The 23801-nt window shown below is 35.6% G+C and overlaps 1 protein-coding gene across 8 annotated transcripts in view; it reads left to right on the top strand.

Annotated features, from left to right (window-relative positions):
• Nucleotides 1-23801, top strand: part of DNM1L (dynamin 1 like) — a 60952-nt gene that overhangs the window by 19256 nt on the left and 17895 nt on the right. For 4 of the 8 annotated variants that reach the window (XM_065887624.1, XM_065887619.1, XM_065887622.1 and 1 more), the window contains exons 2-6: nt 9793-9940; nt 15234-15280; nt 15694-15765; nt 17000-17086; nt 22847-23009. In XM_065887624.1, coding sequence (XP_065743696.1) covers nt 9793-9940; nt 15234-15280; nt 15694-15765; nt 17000-17086; nt 22847-23009 — 517 coding nt within the window. Of the gene's footprint in view, nt 1-9792; nt 9941-13724; nt 13764-15233; nt 15281-15693; nt 15766-16999; nt 17087-20854; nt 20868-22846; nt 23010-23801 lie in introns of all 8 variants that reach the window. The other 4 variants (XM_065887620.1, XM_065887623.1, XM_065887626.1 and 1 more) reach the window with 2 other exon arrangements.

Raw genomic sequence — 23801 nt, 5'->3', positions numbered from 1 at the left:
GTATAATGTTTCTGTGGTTCATCCATATTATAGCATGTATCAGTACTTTATTCCTTTTTATGACTGAATAATATTTAAAAACTTACATAAAACTAAACATTAGTCTGAGTATTTCAAAGTGGGTTAAATTTCTTTGTTGGGGATTCTGGGAAGATGACAGCAGTGGTAGAATCGTTTCCTAATCCTTGTATGACTTTCCCATAAAAACAGAACAAATAAAATAGGAAAACTCAAAATCCATGAACAACATTTAGAAGAAAATTAGTTGAGCATATTTCTCTCTACAAACACTCAAACACCAGTAGTTTGGGGATAGACCACTAACAGCTCCAAGACCTGTGTATTATTGTCTATGAAGGAAGAAGGAAGCAATGGAACTTCAAATGAATGTGAGAATTGAAAAATAGCCAAAAGGCAATCACTGGAAAGCCTGGAGGGCCAGTTTACAAATGCCAGCTGAAACTGGGAGGGGTTTTGCACACACTGATAATGGGTGAGTGAAAGAGGTCTTTTGTAAACCCTTAAGGGACTGGAGGACCTTGAAACTTCTAAAACCAACCAAAGCTACCTTCCAGGACCAATCTGCACATGAGAAGGAACTGACATTACAATTAAACATCCCCTGAAGAATACAAAGAAAAGAGAAGGTCCAGATAAAAGTGGTGGAGAGGAACAGAATCAAGATATCTCAGAAAACAAAGAACTTTATTTCCAAACACTGTACAAAAACAAGAGGGAGTTTTAGAGTGAAGTTAGAATAGCTATTCTAGGCCAAAACTCCTTCTGAAACTTCAGGAAAATGAACTTCATTTAAATATCAACAATATGAAATGATTGTTGTCAAAAGTTTACAAAGTATCTGAAGAAAAATGGGACTCTAAATAGCATTCCTATAGACAATGAAAGCACACCAGAAAGACGTCCACAAAACAGATGAAAACCATTAGATATGAAGACAAAAGGCAAGTCAAAAGACATTATAATGAGAGTAAGGCATTTCAAAAAAAAAAGTTTGCATAAGAAAAACATTTTTTAAATGCTAGGTGGTAGAACTTTGTGAAATATTAGAATTGAAAGAAAATTTATTTTAGAAATGACAAATTAGAAGGAAAACACCAGGGCATATAAACATAACAGATAATACCTTTGAAAGAGAAAGATGTTGAAAAGGAGGAAGACATTTTTAAAGATGGGATAAAAAGGAGCTGTAAAAAGAATTTGATAGAAATTGACATATTGAAAACAGGCAAGGAAGATCCAACATATGTATAATAGGAATCCCCAAAGAAGAAAAAAATGATGGCAAGGGAGCAGAACAGATACGAAAACTTACAATTTAACTGAATTAAAAACAGACTTGGAACTCCATTTTGAAAGAGCTCAGCACATGCCTGAGAACATTGACACAGCAAGACCAACACTAAGACACAGTCTAGTAAAATTATTGAACTTTAAAGGAAAAATAAAAATTCTTCAGACTTCTAAGCAAAATCAGGTAAGGAAAATCAGTTTATTATATTTTTCAACAGTAAAAATTTATGAGAGAAGATCTGTTCTTATTATGAGAGAATTTATGAGAAAAGACACAATTTATTATGGAATTCCATATTTAAGATACTCAAGAAAGCATGAGCCCAATATTTTACATATAACCAAACTGTTTTTCAAGTACAAAAGTCACAAACTGTTATCAGTGTGCTAGAACTGAAGAATATTGTTCCCATTGGCTCTTCCTGAGGAATCTTCAGGAAGAGAATCAAAATGACTAGAGAGACATTAATATAAGGACTGACAGTACTATACATATACTTGTAGAACCAAGACTTAGTGGGGTTAAAAAAAGGAGGAAGTACAGTCTGTAAACAGATGAGAAGGAGAATAGAGGAATCATGTGCAAAATATTTAAAAAACTATTTTCAGTAATCATATTGGTGGTGGTAGTATTGGTATTATGATTTGGAGACTGTGTGTAATGTGAAATAAAAAGCAAATGAGTGTTTTCTTTTAATTTGGCCACAAACTGTGTCCTTGAGAACCAAGATTCTCAGTATAGAAGAAAGAAGATAGAGATGACTCATACTGAGAGATGTATGTGTGTGTGTAGGGTGGATGGGCCAAATAACCCTCTTCCCCAGAAAACAAATCCAGCAAGAAGAAATTAACAGTACTAAAAATAAATAATTACAAAATGAAATCAATAAAATACAGATTTGACCAATAAAATCAATATAATAGTCAATTGGGAAATCTGGTCAGAAAAAAGAACATAAAGATAAAATATTAGAGGACCAAGAGACTGTCATATAGATTGAAGTAAGCCAGAGAGAGAAAAACAAATATATATTAATGCATATATGTGGAATCTATAAAAATGGTGAAGATGAACCTATTTGCAAAGCCAAAATAGAGACATAGATGTAGAGAACAAACGTGTGGACACCAGGGGGAAAAGGGGAGGGTGGGTGGGATGACTTGGGAGATTGGGATTGACATATATATATGCCTAGGTATAAAATAACTAATGAGGACCTGCTGTACAGCATGGGGAACTCTACTCAGTGCTCTGTGGTGACCTAAATGGGAAGGAAATCCAAAAAGGAGGGGACATGTGTATACATATGGCTGGTTCACTTTGCTGTGCAGCAGGAGCTAGCACAACATTGTAAAGCAACTATACCCCAATTAAAAAAAAATATTTTTTTTAATGGGGGAAAAAAGATAAAATACTAGAAATAAGAAAAGTGAACAATTTCTAAGAATATTATAAGTAGTTATGCTTATAAATTTGAAAATCCATGAGAATTACTTGACTTTTCTGGATAGATTTTTAATCAAACACATAAAGAACAGGAAATTTCCGTGTTTTTTTTTTTAACATCTTTATTGGAGTATAATTGCTTTACAATGGTGTGTTAGTTTCTGCTGTATAACAGTGAACCAGCTATATGTATACATATATCCCCATATCTCTGCCCTCTTGCATCTCCCTCCCACTCTCCCTATCCTACCCCTCTAGGTGGTCACAAAGCACCTAGCTTACCCCTCCCCATCCCTGTGTCCTCAAGTCCATTCTCTACGTCTGCATCTTTATTCCTGTCTTGCCCCAGGTTCATTAGAACCCTTTTTTTTAAAGATTCCATATATGTGTGTTAGCATACAGTATTTTTCTCTTTCTGACTTACTTCACTCTGTATGACAGACTCTAGGTCCATCCACCTCACTACAAATAATGCAATTTCGTTTCTTTTTATGGCTGAGTAATATTCCATTGTATATATGGGCCACATCTTCTTTATCCCTTCATCTGTCAATGGACACTTAGGTTGCTTCCATGTCCTGGCTATTGTAAATAGTGTTGTAATGAACATTGTGGTACAGGTCTCTTTTTTATTTTTATTTTTTAACATCTTTATTGGAGTATAATTGCTTTACAATGGTGTGTTAGTTTCTGCTTTATAAGTGAATCAGCTATACATATACATATACCCCATATCTCCTCCCTCTTGCGTCTCCCTCCCACCCTCCCTATCCCACCCCTTTAGGAGGTCACAAATCACGGAGCTGATCTCCCTGTGCTATGTGGCTGCTTCCCACTAGCTACGTCAGTGCCACTCTCTCACTTCGATCCAGCTTACCCTTCCCCCTCCCTGTGCCCTCAAGTCCATTCTCTATGTCTGTGTCTTTATTCCTGCTCTGACCCTAGGTTATTCAGAACCACTTTTTTTTTCTAGACTCCATATATATATGTGTTAGCATATGGTACTTGTTTTTCTCCTTCTGACTTACTTCACTCTGAGTCCATCTACCTCACTACAAATAACTCAATTTTGGATTCCTTTTATTTCATTTTCTTCTCTGATTGCTGTGGCTAAAACTTCCAAAAGTATGTTGAATAATAGTGGTGAGAGTGGGCAACTGTGTCTTGTTCCTGATCTTATAGGAAATAGTTTCAGTTTTTCACCATTGAGGATGATGTTGGCTGTGGGTTTGTCATATATGGCCTTTATTATATTGAGGTAGGTTCCCTCTATGACTACTTTCTGGAGAGTTTTTATCATAAATGAGTGTTGAATTTTTTTGAAAGCTTTTTCTGCATCTATTGAGGTTATCATATGGTTTTTATCCTTCAATTTGTTAATATGGTGTATTGCATTGATTGATTTGCATATATTGAAGAATCCTTGCATTCCTGGGGTAAACCCCATTTGATCATGGTGTGTGATTCTTTAAATGTGCTGTTGGATTCTGTTTGCTAGTGTTTTGTTGAGGATGTTTGCTTCCATGTTCATCAGTGATATTGGCCTGTACTGTTCTTTTATTGTGACATCTTTGGTTTTGGTATCAGGGTGATGGTGGCCTCGTAGAATGAGTTTGGGAGTGTTCCTCCCTCTGCAATTTTTTGGAAGAGTTTGAGAAGGATAGATGTTAGTTCTTCTCGAAATGTTTGATAGAATTCACCTGTGAAGCCATCAGGTCCTGGGCTTTTGTTTGTTGGAAGATTTTTAATCACAGTTTCAATTTCAGTGCTTGTGATTGGTCTGTTTATATTTTCTATTTCTTCCTGGTTCAGTCTTGGAAGGTTGTGCTTTTCTAAGAATTTGTCCATTTCTTCCAGGTTGTCCATTTTATTGGCATATAGTTGCTTGTAGTAATCTCTCATGATCCTTTGTATTTCTGTAGTGTCTGTTGTTTCTTCTCCATTTTCATTTCTAATTCTGTTGATTTGAGTCTTCTCCCTTTTCTTCTTGATGAGTCTGGCTAATGGTTGATCAATTTAGTTTATCTTCTCAAAGAACCAGCTTTTAGTTTTATTGATCTTTGCTATTATTTCCTTCATCTCTTATTCATTTATATCTGATCTAATCTTTATGATTTCTTTCCTTCTGCTAACTTTGGGTTTTTTTTGTTCTTTCTCTAATTGCTTTAGGTGTAAGATTAGGTGGTTTATTTGAGATTTTTCTTGTTTCTTGAGGAAGGATTGTATTGCTATAAATTTCCCTCTTAGAACTGCTTTTGCTGCATCCCATAGGTTTTGGGTCATCATGTTTTCGTTGTCATTTGTTTCTAGGTATTTTTTGATTTCCTCTTTTATTTCTTCAGTGCTCTCTTGGTTATTAAGTAGTGTATTGTTTAGCCTCCATGTGTTTGGTTTTTTTTAAAGTTTTTTTCCTGTAATTGATATCTAGTCTCATAGCGTTGTTGGAAAAGACACTTGATACAATTTCATTTTTCTTAAATTTACCAAGGCTTGATTTGTGACCCAACATATGATCTAGTCTGGAGAATGTTCCATGAGCACTTGAGAACAAAGTGTATTCTGTTGTTTTTGGGTGGAATGTCCTATAAATATCAATTAAGTCCATCTTGTTTAATGTGTAATTTAAAGCTTGTGTTTCCTTATTTGTTTTCATTTTGGTTGATCTGTCCATTGGTGAAAGTGGGGTGTTAAAGTCCCCTACTATGATTGTGTTACTGTCTATTTCCCGTTTTGTGGCTGTTAGTGTTTGCCTTATGTATCGAGGTGCTCCTATGTTGGGTGCATAAATATTTACAATTGTTATGTCTTCTTCTTGGATTGATCCCTTGATCATTATGTAGTGTCCTTCTTTGTGTCTTGTAATAGTCTTTATTTTAAAGTGCATTTTGTCTGATATGAGAATTGCAACTCCAGCTTTCTTTTCATTTCCATTTGCATGGAATATCTTTTTCCATCCCCTCACTTTCAGTCTGTATATGTCCCTAGGTCTGAAGTGGGTCTCTTGTAGACAGCATATATACAGGTCTTGTGTTTGTATCTATTCAGCCAGTCTATGTCTTTGGGTTGGAGCATTTAATCCATTTACATTAAAGGTAAGTATCGATATGTATGTTCCTATTACCATTTTCTTAATTGTTTTGGGTTTGTAATTGTAGGTCTTTTCCTTTTCTTGTGTTTCCTGCCTAGAGAAGTTCCTTTAGCATTTGTTGTAAAGCTGGTTTGGTGGTGCTGATTTCTCTTAAATTTTGCTTGTCTGTAGGGTTTTTAATTTCTCCGTGGAATCTGAATGAGATCCTTGCTGTGTAGAGTAATCTTGGTTGTAGGTTTTTCCCTTTCATCACTTTAAATATGTCCTGCCACTCCCTTCTGGCTTGCAGAGTATCTGCTGAAAGATCAGCTGTTAACCTTATGGGAATTCCCTTGTATGTTATTTTTTGCTTTTCCCTTGCTGCTTTTAACATTTTTTCTTTGTACCTAATTTTTGATAGTTTGATTAATATGTGTCTTGGTGTGTTTCTCCTGGGATTTATCCTGTATGGGACTCTCTGTGCCTCCTAAACTGGATTGACTATTTCCTTTCCCATGTTAGGGAAGTTTTCAATTAAAATCTCTTCAAATATTTTCTCAGACCCTTTCTTTTTCTCTTCTTCTTCTGGGACCCCTATAATTCGAATGTTGGTGCATTTAATGTTGTCCCAGAGGTCGCTGAGACTGTCCTCGATTCTTTTCATTCTTTTTTCTTTATTCTGCTCTGCGGTGGTTATTTCCATTATTTTATTTTCTTGGTCACTTATCTGTTCTTCTGCCTCAGTTATTCTGCTATTGCTTCCTTCTAGAGAATTTTCAGTTCCATTTATTGTGTTGTTCATCATTGTTTGTTTGCTCTTTAGTTCTTCTAGGTCCTTGTTAAAAGTTTCTTTTATTTTTTCCATTCTATTTCCAAGATTTTGGATGTCTTTACCATTATTCTCTGAATTCTTTTTTAGATATAGTGCCTATTTCCTCTTCCTTTGTTTGGTCTGCTGGGTTTTTACCTTGCTCCTTAATCCGCTCTGTGTTTCTTTGTCTCCTCATTTTGCTTAGCTTACTGTGTTTGTGGTCTCCTTATCACAGGCTGCAGGTTCATAGTTCCCATTGTTTTTGGTGTCTGCCTTCTTTGGGTGAGGTTGGTTTAGTGGCTTGTTTAGGCTTCCTGGTGGAGGGGACTGGTGCCTGTGTTCTGGTGGGTGGGGCTGGATCTTGTCTTTCTGGTGGGCAGGGCCATGTCTGGTGGTGTGTTTTGGGGTGTCTGTGAACTTAGTATGATATTAGGCAGCCTCTGTGCCAATGGGTGGGGTTGTGTTCTTGTCTTGGTAGTTGTTTGTCATGGGGCGTCCAGCACTGGAGCTTGCTGGCCTTTGCGTGGAGCTGGGTCTTTGCGTTGAGACAGAGATCTCTGTGAGAGCTCTCACAGATTGATATTGCACAGGGCTGGGTGGTCTCTGTTGGTCCAATGTCCTGAACTCGGTCTCCCACTTCAGAGGCTCAGGCCTGACACCAGGCTGGAGCACCAAGACCCTGTCAGCCACATGGCCAGGTACGTGGAGATTTTCTTGCCTTTTGGGAAGTCTGAGGTCCTCTGCCAGTGTTCAGTAGGTGTTCTATAGGAGTTGTTCCACATGTAGATGTATTTTTTTTTTTTTTTTTAATGCAGTACGCAGGCCTCTCACTGCTGTGGCCTCTCCCATTGCGGAGCACAGGCTCTGGACGCACAGGCCCAGCGGCCACGGCTCATGGGCCCAGCCGCTCCGCGGCATGTGGGATCCTCCCAGACTGGGGCATGAACCCGTGTCCCCTGCATCGGCAGGCAGACTCTCAACCACTGCACCACCAGGGAAGCCCCTGTAGATGTGTTTTTGATGTATCTGTGGGGAGGAAGCTGATCTCCATGTATTACTCCTCTGCCATCTTGAAGGTCCCCCTTGCGTGTTGTTTAAATTATTTTAGAGTACAGAAAAGAAATGGGGGAAGCACCCATTTTACTTATGAGAGTGGCAGACCTGGACTCCAAAACCTAGCAAAACCGGATGTGCCACATAATCTTAAATTTGACACTCCTTATCCACTCAACATTACTTTTCTCCATCATAGGGGACCTTTCTGGACAATAGGAATGCCCTCTGCCTATTGGGTTTGGAAATGGGGAACCTTGGCAGGACTTAGAGAAAGGAGGAGACTAAAGTCTGGGTATTTATTCCCCTGGCTTACTTCCTATGTGTAGGTGCCTTTGGCTGGCTCTCTAAAAGTTCTCATCCATCTTTTGGAGCTTGTGAGTGATAAGAGCTGCTCTGTCATTACCAGCCCACATTATTGCACTATCCCTTGTGATCCCCCTCTTCCAAAACTTTGTAAATAGTCCACTTGTAAATAAACTTTCCTTAAATTATTCTAACTTGAATGGGCCATCTGTTTCCTGTAGACCCTTTCTGATACAGTAGATGAGTTTAGGGTGTTTGCTTTTGTAGAAGTATGAAATTAGAAGATGTACTAGTTTTGACTAAGAAAAAATACAGTAAGGAAAACATTCTGTTACAGAAAAATATGAATTACAAAGTTGAAAAAATAGAAAATGTGTAAACATTTATGTATAATATAAAAATGCATAATAGAGACAAGTTTATATATTATTTGATTATATACTGTTTATTAGTATTGTGTCTATGTTAAATTTCCTCACTGTGATCATTGTAGTGTGGTTGTATAGTAGAATGCCCTTATTCTTAGAGATATGCCACTATACTTAGGGATGAACTGTCATGACATATTAACCCGCTCTCAAAAGGGACAGCAAAAGAAAAGATGTGTGTGTGTAAGAAGAGACATAAAGCAAATGTGTCAAAATACTAATAATTAGTTAAGGTATATGGTACTTTTGTTACAGTATATGGGTATTCACTGTTAATATTCTTGCAACTCTTGTGGCTTTGAAATTTTCAAAATAAAAAGTTTGGGGAAAATATTCAAAACAACAAAAAATAAATACTTATATGGATAAAGATCTTTATAAACTAATAAGACACATAATATACCAGCATTTGAACAAGCAAATCACTGAAGGAGAAATACAAAAGGCCCTTAAACAAAGTGATACTAGGCTGAATAATAAAGAAATGCAAATTTAAATGAACTGTCAGTGTTTATCTATCAAAAAAAAGTAGCAAAGACTCAAAAAAGTGGTAATGCCCAATGCTGATGGGGATGCAGCAGATTGAACATAAAGCATAGCTTGGTGCCCCCCATCTTGTAGTGTGCAGTCTGCTAGTATCTGAATGCATAAAATCTGTATGCTCTTTAATCACAGCAATTTCATTTAATGAACTAAGTAAATCTAATGAGGTAATAGGATAAGTGAGTAAGGTTATATGTACAAAGTATGTTTATTGCAGCATTGTTAATAGTGGCAAGGACCATTTAAATGTCCATCAGTTGGGGTTTGGTTTTACATACAGAATACTATTTAACTATTAAGCACAGAAGTAAATATATTGATATGGAATGATATCCCTGATTGTTATATTAAAAATAAAAGTGGGTTAGAGAAAAATACACATAGTACTACTATCCCATTTAAAGTAAAGTATCTACATATTCTGGGCATAATTTTATGTATACCAATATTATATAGGTTTTGAAAATACCTAATATTATATGGTTGAGAGTATCAGAAAAGGTAGGAAAATTATGGGGAATTGGGGCTTTCATATTGTCTCTCTCTTTTGTTTTGAGTTATAAATTTTTATATATCCCATGAAATAATCATAGATATTGTTACCACATAACTAATTGATTTTGCACTAGGGTATATATTTTCTCTTTTTGTACTTTTTTATTTTAAAGAAATAAAGATCATATAATAGAAAATAAACTTCATTTTAAACTTTCATTTTAAAAGACTTGGCAATAATTTTTTTAAAGTAATTATATAGCATAGTCTTACTGAGTTACAAAAAAATCTGTTAAGAAACTCATTTTGCTCTTGTGTATTCCGTTTTCAGAGCAGTGGAAAGAGCTCAGTGCTAGAAAGCCTAGTGGGGAGGGACCTGCTTCCCAGAGGCACTGGTATTGTCACCCGGAGACCTCTCATTCTGCAGCTAGTCCATGTTTCACCCGAAGATAAACGAAAAACAACAGGAGAAGAAAATGGTAAATTTTAGAATTGGAATATAAATTATTTAAAAATTCTTCATTTTTGGTCCAATCTTCAAAAGATATGAGCTAATTAGAAATTAGTGGCTGTAGCAAAATCAGGAGTCTTGTGAAGAAAAGTGGTATGCATCTTTTCTCGTTAAAAAAGAGTAATTTTTGTTGTTTTTGAGGACCGTGAGTCAACTTGTTTGAAAGAGAACCTTTTTGGTAATTCAGTTTAGTAAACTGTTGTTAATGCTATTTAGTGGAGGATCTAGTGAGCTACTTGGTAAACGAGAATCAGTTATTTTTAAAAGATTTTGTGTCTTTTGGAGTGTTTTAAACTTTTTTTCCTTGTGTTTAAAACAATGTTTTTGCTTTTTCACTTTGTTTTAGAATTGAAATATTTTCTTTTTTTCCCCATGCCAGGCGGCACGTGGGATCTTAGTTTTCCGACCAGGGATCGAACCTGTGCCCCCTGTAGTGGAAGCGCAGAGTCTTAACCACTGGACCACCAGGGAAGTCCCTAGAATTTAAATATTTTAGATTCTAGTTTAAATATTTACTTTTAAATAAAATTAAAATGATTTAGCTTTTCAGCATGACAATGTTATCTCACCTTCCCTTTTCTGGTCTTGCCATGTGTCTGCTAACTTTGAATCTTTGGCCCTTCAAATCTAAGATGAATATTATTTATTTATTTATTTATTTATTTTGCAGTATGCGGGCCTCTCACTGTTGTGGCCTATCCCGTTGCGGAGCACACGCTCTGGACGCGCAGGCTCAGCGGCCATGGCTCACGGGCCTGGCCGCTCCACGGCATGTGGGATCTTCCCAAACCAGGGCACAAACCCGTGTCCCCTGCATTGGCAAGCGGACTCTAAACCACTGCGCCACCAGGGAAGCCCTAAGATGAATATTATTTTTAGAAAGAGTTTTTCTAAAAAAATTATTATTATTTTTGCCACTCCACGTAGCATGAGGTATCTTAGTTCCCCGACCGGGGATTGAACCTACACTTCCTGCAGTGGAAGCATGGTGTCTTAACCACCAGACTGCCAGGGAGGTCTCTAATTATTATTATTTTTTTTACTATCCTTCTCTTGCTAAGGCTTACCTATATAGCACATACTTTTTAGATTCCTCCCTCACCCAAATAGTAAACGTGGAGTATCATGATAAGAAAATATGCACCATCCTTTATAGCAGTTCTTCTTTGGTTAAACTGAAAATATTTTAAGACACACTATCTTTTTTTTTTTTTTTTTTGCGGTATGTGAGCCTCTCACTGTTGTGGCCTCTCCCGTTGCGGAGCACAGGCTCTGGACGCGCAGGCTCAATGGCCACGGCTCACGGGCCCAGCTGCTCCGCAGCATGTGGGATCTTCCTGGACCGGGGCACGAACCCGCGTCCCCTTCATCGGCAGGCGGGCTCTCAACCACTGTGCCACCAGGGAAGCCCTAAGACACACTATCTTTATTAGCATGTTTTAAATTGTCTATTAAATATGTATCCTCTATTAATCATACTTTTACATTAGTGAGGTTTGGAATATTTGATGAGAGTAATATGTTTAATCTTCAGTGTTTGGTTCACATTTTGTCTTATTTATAAAAGTCTATAAAATGTTCTAAGTATTAAATTGCATTTGCAGCAGAGTACCATATTTGTTTCTCATTCTGCAGAGATCTGTTTTCAGTGAAGTTTCATTCTGTTTCTTATATTCTAATCTAAGATGAGATGATAATTTGATGCAATTGGAGTTACTTTAATTTCTGTATCTGATCTTTTCCTTTACTTATTATAGGAGCATTGTTGTGATAGTTTGATTTTTTTTTTTTAAAGGGGAAAAAAAAGACCTGTCATGAGCATCTATAATGACTACAGAAAGTTAATCGCTAAAGCAAGTTAATGAAGTTGTAGATGTTAACATATAATGATATAATGATAAATATTTTTGGATAGACTGCCAGAGGATATGTAGGAGTCTTTTAATTATATTAGGTATCTTCTTGGTATATTATTCATCGCTTTGCTTTTCTGTAATATTTCTTTATTATTGAAATTCTGAACCTTGAATTTAATCATTTTGGACTAATTTATGGTCCAGCTTCAAATGTATAGAATAACTCTTTAAAAATTTCATTCTCACTAACTAACATCATCAGTTTTACCAAATACCTTAAACTAAGACTTCAAGAAACTGTATGGTGTTAAGTCTGTTGCTTTTAACTCTTCATTTTCTTCAGTCACCTTGAAAAGGGCAGATGATATCCTGTCTCTCAGAAACTATTTGCAGATGTGGGCAGTGTTTCTGGAAGGGGTGTACATTTCACCTATAGAAGTGTCAGTTCCTTGGTATCTCTTTGTTTGTATGTCCACTCTGTTTTGTTGATGTCTCTTCTTGGTGGTTGGTCAGTAAATCTGCATATCTTTACCTATATATATATATATATTTTCTTTCCCCAAGCTTAGTGCTTATTTTTTATATTAAAAAACATAAAATCTCACTTCAAATGACAACTCAGCCACCCAGAACACAAAATAGATTTTGTAAATTTTGAGTACTAAATGTCATATATCTTATTAATAACTAGAATAGTTCTTTAACTTCTCATCAGAGCCCATTTATCCTTAGGATAAACAGTTCTACCTTACCACAAATCATTCTACCCTAGAGGAAATTAGGAACAGTGAAGCAGGAGACAGCCAGAAGAGTATGAACTACCTGACAGCCTGGCAACCATACAGGAGAAAGGGGAGGAAAACATAAAGACAGGAGAACTTCAAAAAAAGAAAAAATCAGTCTCTAACCATTTTGTATAGGGATTTGTAGCCTCAAAGGGCTCTATTATATAACAAAGGCATAAGTTACCATTAATAGGTAAGTTTAAGAGCAGTGGATTCTAACACGACATGGAGCAGTATAATCCATTTTAAATATAGGTCCATCAAAACTGGCTAAACTATTTAAGTATTACTATGTATAATTCAATTATCAGGAAAATTTATATAACATGAGATCCCTCATTCTGCCAACTACATAGGATAATTGAGGTGTCAATATATAGATTTATAGTATTTCTCATCTTGCCCCCCACTTCTGCCAATGTAAAAGAATTTTCTGATAAAATCTTATTAAAAACAAAAACTGTTTTCAAGTGAGATGGTGATTTAGTTTGAACTTTGAACTCTATGATTACCTTTCATATATTCATAAGAAATAAATCAAGTTTTCCTCAGATCTCCTTGTAGACTAAATCCAAAAGTAGCATGCTGACTAAAGACCAAAACTGTTTCTGTGGTGTTCTGTTAAATTCAATATATATTTCAAAGAAAATAATCCCTTAGAAAGCTCAATTGGTAAATACTTTCATATTTACTTTAAAGGTTTTGAAAGATTGTGTTTGATATGTTTTGTAGATTTTTTTCCACTAGGTAATTTATCTTTACCCATAGTTATCAGATGTCTAAGACAAATTTTTGAATAGTAAATTAATTTTAATCCATTTTGTTAGAATTAGAAACCAGAGGTGATATAATTAGGTGTAATGGAAAATAAAAAATAAATTATGGCACACTATATACTTCATTTGTGTCATTTAAAATATTATATAATCCCTCTAATTATAACTAATTGTAATGGAAATTTTATAGTTGTAAATTTGGAATAATTGAATGCATTTGAAATGGCATTTGAAATGTGTTCAGGTTTTTTGCACACTTGATTTTTTAGAAAGGTTTGAAATATTAGGGATAAGCACTAAACTTATCATTCTGTGCTGTTTCTCTTTAACTACAGACCCTGCTACATGGAAAAACTCAAGACACCTTTCTAAAGGTTTCCTTTATCCATTTGTTTTTGGCCCTTCTTTTCCTATTGTGCCTGCATGTGTGCTTTTGTACTCTTACAGGCTGTGTGCATTTTTTTTCTTCCATTTTTATTTGCCTATCCACATTGATTGATTGCAGGTGTTAGTGGTTCTTGTTACCTTTTGGCATTGCATCAGAATGCAGGCTTTTTTTGGTGGTGAATGTAATTTATTTTATTTTTATTTTTAAAAACATGCTTGTGAAGCCAGGCCTCTTCTATATGATAAGGTAAATTAAAAACACCCCTTTGGTATATAGTACCTGCCTCTGAGTTCTATTCATCTAGATTACTCCAGTCCTCCAATGAGACTTCTTGGAAGAAGGTACTAAGCTTCAAGTAGGTGAGCATTTTACTTGCAAAAAGGATCCAGTTTCTTTACCTTTATCCCACCAAAGAAATTGATCCACCTTTTCCTCAGTAAATATTTATTTGAATATCTTACAGTCATTTTTATTTTGATCTCAGGTGGCTGGTATGTGTTACTCATAAACTTAATCATTAAGATGTTTGAAACTCTGTTTTTGGCAAAAACAGAATAGCTGTGCTTCGGGGAGGCAAAGTTAGTTTACCTTTCTACAATTAAGCATTTCTAGCTTCTCTGGGAAAATCAGAACAAAATTTGGTCTCCAAGTCTCAGACCACTCAAAACAGTACCTGCAGTGAATAATTTTTCCTTTTTTCAGCAAGTGCAAGAGGAACAGACCTATTTTTGGAAACTACTGGCGAGTAGCAACTCCATACAGGGCATATGCCAGGTTCCCCACACCCCGTGCCATTTCATTTCTTACCTACCTTCAATTCCAAGGGAGAACATAATCTTGTTCCTGGGGGGGAAAAATCACGTTGAAAACGCATATAAATTATGGAGTAGCTTCACACTACTGAGAGAGCTCTTTAAAGTAATGACAAATTGTGACTTTATGGGTTACCAACAAGAAATCAAATTAAAATAAAAACGACAAAACAGAATGAAAAGTTAGCTGTTTCATTCACATATTGCAAATTTTTATGAGATACATGTAAATCTATTATATATGCTTTTTGCACTATTATTCAGTATGACTCATAAGTTTTCTTCTTTTAGCCATTAGCTTGAGTATTTTCATCAGATAAACTGCTTTTTATGTGTAAGATATTTAAAAATAAAGTATACATATTTTATTATAATATGAGGAGAGGTAAACAGTTTTATTTGTTAAAATCTAGATTTCAAATAGTGGGAAGACCTGTGAGCAACTCTGAAATTAGTCGTTTCTGAAATACCTGGTACAATTCTTAAAATGTGAGAGTATAATTTAGCAGATCTTAAAATATAAGTTAACTTGTAGTTAATGGCAAAATAGGAAAAAATAATATTGTACTGCCTTTTTGAATTCCTAAATAGAGATAAAAAGTAATTTCCATAGTTTCCAATAAATGGAGTTTTTCTTCTTCCAGGGGTTGAAGCAGAAGAATGGGGTAAATTTCTTCACACCAAAAATAAGGTAATTGTAGAAGAATATGGTGAAGAAGTAACATGTTGAAAACATTTTTTTGGGGTACAAGTAGTTGATAATTTAGTTTCTTATGATTGGCAATGTAGCATTGTTATCTTGAAGCAGCTGTTCCTTATAAAATAAATCTTATCTTAACATTTCTAACCATAGTAGTTTATTTGGAAAACATTTAAGTTGAGCCCTGTTCTCTCTGAGACTCTTAACTGTTGTGGACTCAGGCAGCGTTGAAAAACTGATATAAACTATGACTCTTTGGCTCAGAAAAAATATATGTGTATATTAGAGTTTGTTTACTAATTCTCTGAAGCAGATCCATAGACATCCTTGAAATTTATCAATCCCTGCTTAAGAACTTTTAATCTTATTTTGAATACCGTGTTTTTTGTTTCAATAATTTTTAGCTTTACACAGATTTTGATGAAATTCGACAAGAAATTGAAAATGAAACAGAAAGGATTTCAGGAAATAATAAGGTAGGCATCTCTTTAGAGCTGGAAATTATACCCATTGGTAAATATATCATCGAGAGTATTCTGGTCTTTGAAACTAATGGAGTATTTTCCCAAATATATAAAAACTTTATTTAATACCTTTTGTTTCTTAGAGTTTTTATATGCTATCAGATATTTCATTTAGGTGTTTATTCTTGATCTTGAGATGTATATATCACTTCATTATGTAACTTTTTAATTTAATACTTCCTACAGTGTTATCTTTTTCTGCTGGATTGACTGTATTCTAATTTAAGAAGCAATATATAACTTACAAGATCCATGTATTTTGAAGAGCTCTTTTTCTTACCTGAGTAAGGCTAGATTTACTTATGAAAGCAAACAGAGGGAAATTAAGGGGTTTTTTTTCAATGAAAATGAAAAGTAATGTTAACAGCTGAATTGTCTTCTCAGATTCTGAGAATTTAAAGTAAGTTAGGTGTCTAAGATACGATTAATTTTGACACGAGGCACTATCACTGACTCCCTTAAATGCTTCTGTGTTCTCTCTCTTCTTTCTTTATTCTTATTACTTTTCTGTTCCCTTCTCTTTTGTTGTTACCTCCATTCTTGTATGGGTACATTTAATCCCACAAGTGGGCCTTAGCTAAGTACTAATATTAAAAAATACTTATTGAGTCCTTTTATCTGCCGGATGCTGTGCTGGAGAGGTTTTTCCTGACAAAAAGGCATTTTTGGAGCCATGTTAATTTCTTTATGCCTATTCAGGATATTTGTCTCTGTTTTAGTGATTGACCAAGCTTTATTTATTATTGGTCTCTGGGCAGGTTACCTTTTAGTTACTGCTGCCGCCGCCATACTTCCCTGATTTGGATAACTTGTTACCTATGTCTCACTCCCTGAACTCAAGAACTTCATAAATTTGGATAGTGATACATTATTCTTTTGTTTAGCACTAAGTCTATTAAACATATTTAAGAAACGTTATCTGCTGAGAATCCAGAGAAAAGAATGTGAAATAATATAGGGGAAATAAATTGTGTATATTAATAGTATAAGGTTGGATGGGATTATAACCTATGGCTAGCTGCCTTATTTCCTATATGTTTCATCGGGTTTTGATTGTTGAAATCATGGTTTATTTAATATTTAAAAGCATCTAATGTATAATACTTAAAATGAGGTTTACGTTAGCATTTTTATTCATTGAAATTTTAATGTGATTTTAATATGATATTTTAAAACTTATTTTTAGGGAGTAAGCCCTGAACCAATTCATCTTAAGATTTTTTCACCCAATGTTGTCAATCTGACACTTGTGGATTTGCCAGGAATGACTAAGGTAAAGAATAGTTGTTACTCATTGTGGGTATGATCATGTTTGTTTTCACTTGAACAAATGTAGTTTTTCCTTAACCTCATATAGATTAATCAGCTTTTTTTTTGCAACTACCTTGATCTATTAGCAGCATTTGACATAGTTGAGCCCTTCTTTCTCCTTGAAACACTTTCTTTACTCTGCTTCCAGGATACCACACTCTAGAGGATTATTTCTGATCTTACTGGTCATTCCTTCTCAGTCTCTTTTGCTGGTTTCTTGTCTTCTCAATGTCTAAACAGTGAGTGCCCCAAAGCTAAGTTTTTGGACCTCTTGTCAAAGGGGTACACCTAACCTCTTGAGGATTTCATCCAGTCTTATGACTTTAAATATGAGTGTCTGTATGCTGACAACACTCAAATATCTCCAGACTTGTATATTCATCTTGTATATCCACTGTCTACTTGACATACACACTTCAGATGTCTAATAGGCATTTCAAACTTGATGTGTCTAATACCAAATGCCTGATCTGTCCCTCAACCTGACTTGATCTTTCTACAGTCTCCTCCATCTTAGTAAATGGCAACTCTGTTCTGCCAGTTGCTTAGCCAAAAAGTTTGTAGTCATCCTTGATACTTCTTATCCTACACCCTACTTTCTCTGTCAACAAATCCTCTAGCTCTCCTTACCTTTAAAATACAGGCATACCTTGGAGATATTGCAGGTTTGGTTCCAGACCACAACAATAAAGTGAATATTGCAATAAAGTGAATATCGCAATAAAGCAAATCACACAAATTTTTTGTTTATCCAGTGCATATAAAAGTTATGTTTACACCATACAGTCAACCCTTGAACAAGGGTTTGAACTGCATGGGTCCACTTATATGTGGATTTTTTTCGATAAATATATTGGAAAAATCTTCTGGAGATTTGTGACAATTTGAAAAAACTTGCAGACAACTGCATAGCCTAGAAATACTGAAAAAATTAATAAAAATTAACATACAAATCTATTATAAAAAGTTAAAATTTATCAAAACCTATGCACACACAGACTGTACATGGTGCCGTTTGAAGCAGAAAGAAATGTAAACAAATGTAAAGATGCAGTGTTTAATCATAACTGCGTAAGATGAACTGTAGTACATACTGTACTACTGTAATAATTTCATAGCCACCTTCTGTTGCTGTTGTGCTGAGCTCAAGTATTGTGAATAGCCTGTTAAAATGCCGTGTGATGCTAATCATCTCTGCTTGAGCAGTTCATCTCTCCAGTAAATCATGGTAAAAGGTGATCTCTGTGGTTCTTGCATATTTTTCATCATGTTTAGTGTAATACCGTAAACCTTGAATTAACACCATGAGACCCATATGAAGTGCCACTAGTGATGCTGGAAGTGCTCCCAAGAAGCAGTGAAAAGTCATGATGTTACAAGAAAAAGTTGAATTGCTTGATATGCCCTGTAGATTGAGGTCTGCAGTTGCCCACCATTTCAAGATAAATGAATCCAGCTTAAGAACCATTGTAAAAAAAAAAAGAAAAGGAAATTCATGAAGGCAGTGCTGCAGCTATGCCAGAAGGCATGAAAACCTTGCACTTTATGTGCAATGCCTTTATATCTTGTATTGAAATTTCAACTTTTATGTGTGTGCTGGATTGCTGTAGGAAAGGCATACCTATAGACTATAACATTATTTGAGAAAAAGCAAAGTCAACATATGACAACTTAAAGCAAAAGGAAGGTGAAGGATCTAAAGCTGTATAATTTATTGCCAACAAAGGATAGTTTGATAATTTCAGAAAGAGGTTTGGCTTAAAAAATGTCAAGGTAACAGGAGGCAGCAGACAAGTTCTCAGATGCTATTAATAAAATCATTAAGGAGAAAGGATATCTGCCTGAACAGGTTTTTAATGCAGATGAAAGTGCCCTATTCTGGAAAAAGAATGCCACAAAGGATATTTATTAGTAAGGAAGAGAAGCAGGCTCCAGGATGTAAGGAAGGAAGGGATAGGCCAGCTCTACTGTTTTGTGCAAATGCAGTTGGGTTCATGATCAGGACTTCCCTTATCTATTAAGCTGCTAACCCCCAAGCCTTGAAGGCAAAAGAGAAACACCAGCTGTCAGTCTTTTGGTTGCCCCAAAAGAAGGCCTGGACAAAGAGAACCCTTTTCCTGGACTGGTTCCATCAATGCTTTGTCCCTGAAGCAGGAAGTACCTTTCCAGTAAGGGACTGCCTTTTAAAGTTCTTTTGGTATTAGACAGTGCCCCTGGCCACAGGTGTTGAAGTGGTCTACTTGTCTCCAAACCCAATGTCCCTTATTCACCCTCTAAATCAGGGAGTCATATGGACCTTTAAGGCTCATTACACATGGAACTCTATGGAAAGGATTGTCAATACTATGGAGGAGAACCCTGTTAGAGAGAACATCATGAAAGTCTGGGAGGATTACACTATTGAAGATGTTGTTATTGAAAAAGCCATGAAAGGCATTAAGTCTGAAATAATAAATTCCTGCTGGAGAAAGCTGTGTCCAGATGTTGTGTAAGACTTCAGGATTTACGACAGAGCCAATCAAGGAAATCATGAAAGAGACTGTGGACATGTCCAAAAAAAAAGTGGGTGGGTGGTAAAGGGTTTCAAGATATGAATCTTGTAGAAATTCAAGAGCTAAAGTAGACAGTGCATGGGAGGAATTAACAGAAGATGACTTGATGGAAATGAGTACTTTTGAAACAGTGCCAGATGATGAGGAAGAAGATGTAAAAGAAGCAGTGCCTGAAAACAAATTGACATTACACGATCTGTCAAAGAGTTCCAATTATTCAAGACTGATTTTGACTTGGTGGAAGAAGGATTGGCACCATATAGAAACATTTTTAGAGTGAAAAAACAAGAGTCAGACAGAAATTATGATGTATTTCTGTCAAGCTACACTGAGTGTGCCTGCCTCTCCTGCCTTCTCTTCTGCCTCCTCCGTTTTTTCTGCCTCTACCACTCCTGACACAGCAAGACCAGATCCACCTCTTCTTCCATCTACTTCACATGAACAACAATGAGGATGATCCACTTCCACTTATTAATAGCAAATAATCATCATGCCATAGAGTTCTGTTGTATATGTGTGTGTCTGCTTGTGAAATCTAGTAACTGTATGGCAAGAACTGTATGAGAGGTCTTCCCTGGTGGTGCAGTAGTTAAGAATCCACCTGCCAATGCAGGGGACATGGGTTCGAGCCCTGGTCCGGGAAAATCCCACATGCCGTGGAGCAACTAAGCCCATGCGCCACAACTACTGAGACTGCACTCTAGAGCCTGCAAGCCACAACTACTGAGCCCGCATGCCACAACTACTGAAGCCTGTGTGCCTAGAGCCCATGCTCCGCAACAAGAGAAGCAACCGCAATGAGAAGCCTGCGCACGGCAACGCAGAGTACTCCCTGCTCGCCACAACTAGAGAAAGCCCGCATGCAGCAACAAAGACCCAATGCAGCCAAAAATAAATAAATTAAAAAAAAAAATTAGTTCCTTTAAAAAAAATAAAAAAAGAACTGTGTGAGATGTTTTTGTGTCTTTTGTCATCATTGCCTAAGTACTCATTATGTAGAACATCATGTACAAGACTTGTATTGAAATGGATAGCCTGTCTTTATATAGGTATAAGGTGAATGATATTTAATGTAAAATTAATAATGTGTTTTCTTACTGTTTTATAACTTTGCTTTCAAAGAATTATATTACCATGCAGTATGCCTTTCTTTTGTAATTGGAGAAACTGTGTATCAGCCTGTCATCACAGGTAAGTGGTTTCCATACTGTATTATGAATATGACTTTAACACTGTATGCTATAAAAATTTTATAACGATTCACTCATTAGTGTATAGGCTAGGCTACTGTGAAGCAATCATATCGATTACACTAGGCTACCATAAAGCAATCGTATTGCTGCTTCTTTGTTATCAATGCATGAATTGTTATATATGTAAATAAATACGAATTTCTTTTTTACGTTATCTTTTCATTTTTGATATCTAGTGTCAGTAATAACATATAACATCTACAGTGTTTTGTTATAAGACTATTGATGTTGGTACTGACAGAAGATTTATCTTGTAAACGGATGACGTAAAATATCGATAAATAGAGTACAGTATTGTAAATGTATTTTCTCTTCCTTACGATTTTCTTATTAACATTTTCTTTAGCTTACTTATTGTAAGAATACAGTATATAATACATATAACATAAAATATGTGTTAATTGCCTGTTGTTGGTAAGGCTTCCACTCAACAGGAGGCTATTCGTAGTTAAATTTTGGGGAAGTCAAAAGCATATTTTCGACTACCTGAGGGGGTCAGTGCCCCAACACTGTTTTTCAAGGGTCAACTGTACTTTGGTCTGTTAGGTGTGTAATAGCACTATGTAAAAAAGCGATGTACATACCTTAATTAAAAATACTTTATTGCTGAAAAATGCTAACCATCATCTGAATGTTCAGTGAGTCTATGTCATCTTTCTGCTGGTGGAGGGTTTGAAATATTTCAAGAATTATTAAAATGTGATATAGAGACACAGAGCGAGCAAATGCTCTTGGAAAAATTAGTGCCAATAGACCTCCTTCTCACAGGGTTGGCACGAACCTCCAATTTGTAAAAAATGCAATATCTGCAAAGTGCAATAAAACAAGGTGTGCCTGTATATCTGGAACTCTGTCACGTCTTACAAACGCATAGCTACCATCCTGAGCTAGCCACTATCATCTCAGCTGGATTACCACCATAGTCTCCTAAGAGGTCTTCCTCATAATTTATTAAATAAGCAGCCAGAGTGATATTATTAAAGTGAAAATTAGATTGGCTTCCCACTTCACTCAGAGTAAAAGCTTAAGTTCTTAAAGAGATCTAAAGTATCTACTTGATCTGTCTCTATTACTCTTCTAGCTCCTTCTGCTCCAGCCTTCTGCTATTTTGTTCACTTTACTGGAATGTTCTTCCCCCAGGTATCTTCTTGTACCTCTCCCTTATCTCTTTCAGTTTGTGGTCATTCTCTCAAATGTCATTATCTGGGTGAGGTCTCCCCTGATTACTCAATTTAAAAGCATAATCCCGTTTAAAATAATGATTTAAAAGTATAAGCTTGTTTTTCTTTATTTATTTGGCTGCATCGGGTCTTAGTTGTGGCATGCAGGATCTTCTAGTTGCGGCCTTTGGGATCTAGTTCCCTGACCAGGGATCAAATCTGGGTCTCCTGCATTGGGAGCGCAGAGTCTTAGCCACTGGACCACCAGGGAAGTCCCTAAAAGTATAAGCTATAACTAAGTATTCCTTAACTTCCTGTTTGCCTTTATTTTTTCCATAGCCCTACCACCACCTAGATACTATGTATATATGCGTTTATTATCTGCTTCTCATCACTAAAGCTCAGTGAAGGCAGGAATTTTGGTCTTTCTCTTATTCACTACTGTGATATAATCTGGTATGTAGAACAGTGCCTGAAATAAAGGTTGCCAATAAATACTTGCTAATTGAGTGAATGAATGAATTTGTCTCTAGGCAATTAATATTGACCAATCGTTAACATGGTAGACTTTTGATATTTGCAAGATTACATTTTGAGACTTTTACATATTACCAAATTCATATATACTGTAGTATATAATTTCATTTTAATTATCTGTAAGTAGAGTAATACCTATATTCTTTGGATTAAATGGAGGGGAAAAAAAAGCTGAGTTGATTTTTATTACTAGTTCCTTGATCATCTCTTTTTGGTCCAGGTGCCTGTAGGTGATCAACCTAAGGATATTGAGCTTCAAATCAGAGAGCTCATTCTTCGGTTCATCAGTAATCCAAATTCCATTATCCTCGCTGTCACTGCTGCTAATACAGATATGGCAACATCAGAGGCACTTAAAATTTCAAGAGAGGTAGATCCAGATGGTAAGGACAGATGTTAATTTTTAATGAGATACTTGGTTAACATGGTAAATCTACCCTCGAGAGGAGTTTTTATTTTTAAAAAGAATATCTCTAGCTGTTAATACACATTTTTAAAATAATGCTTTTCTATTTTACTTATATTATCAACTAGAAATTTTGGTGGAAATGGATAAATTGCTGTACAGGCTAGGCAAAAATACTTCACATGATGTCCATATTTGTAATGATTACCTAATGATTTTAAAATAAGAAGATGGCTTCGCAAAAAGTTTGTTTTGTATAAATAAATGATTTAGGTTTTTGAATGGCTGATTTCTAAGAATAACTGTCATGGTAGATAATCATTGTAGACTATTATAGTATAGTAGGTAATTATGGTATCTACATTCTGCAGAGATTCAAGGCAGAGGGGATTCTTCGAAATATAGTTCATGCTGTGAGTCAGTATATGATACCTGACTAATGCTGCAGTGTGCATCTTATATAAGATGCCAGACTGTAAGTTATTATTGCTGCTAATAAATGTATGCTTTGCTGTATACAGGAGCCATTTTTTTTTCATCTGAGTATTGAGGGTCTGTGGGCAGTGTCATGTTTCTTATTTCCTACTTTGAATAAAAATTTAAAATAAAAATTTGGTAGGAAATGTTAATGCTAAGACTGCTAATTGAAATTCCTGTAAACGGCGTCATTTCTCAAAATTTTTTATTTCAAGTTTTTAAGAAACTTTTATTATATGAGTAATTAATGTTCATTTTAGATTAAAAGATAAACTATATCAAAATGTTTATC

Source organism: Phocoena phocoena, chromosome 11 (genome assembly GCF_963924675.1).
Source record: "Phocoena phocoena chromosome 11, mPhoPho1.1, whole genome shotgun sequence".
NCBI classification, from domain to species: domain Eukaryota; kingdom Metazoa; phylum Chordata; class Mammalia; order Artiodactyla; family Phocoenidae; genus Phocoena; species Phocoena phocoena.
Note: the sequence above shows the minus strand (reverse complement) of the source record. Positions and strands in the feature narration are given on the sequence as shown.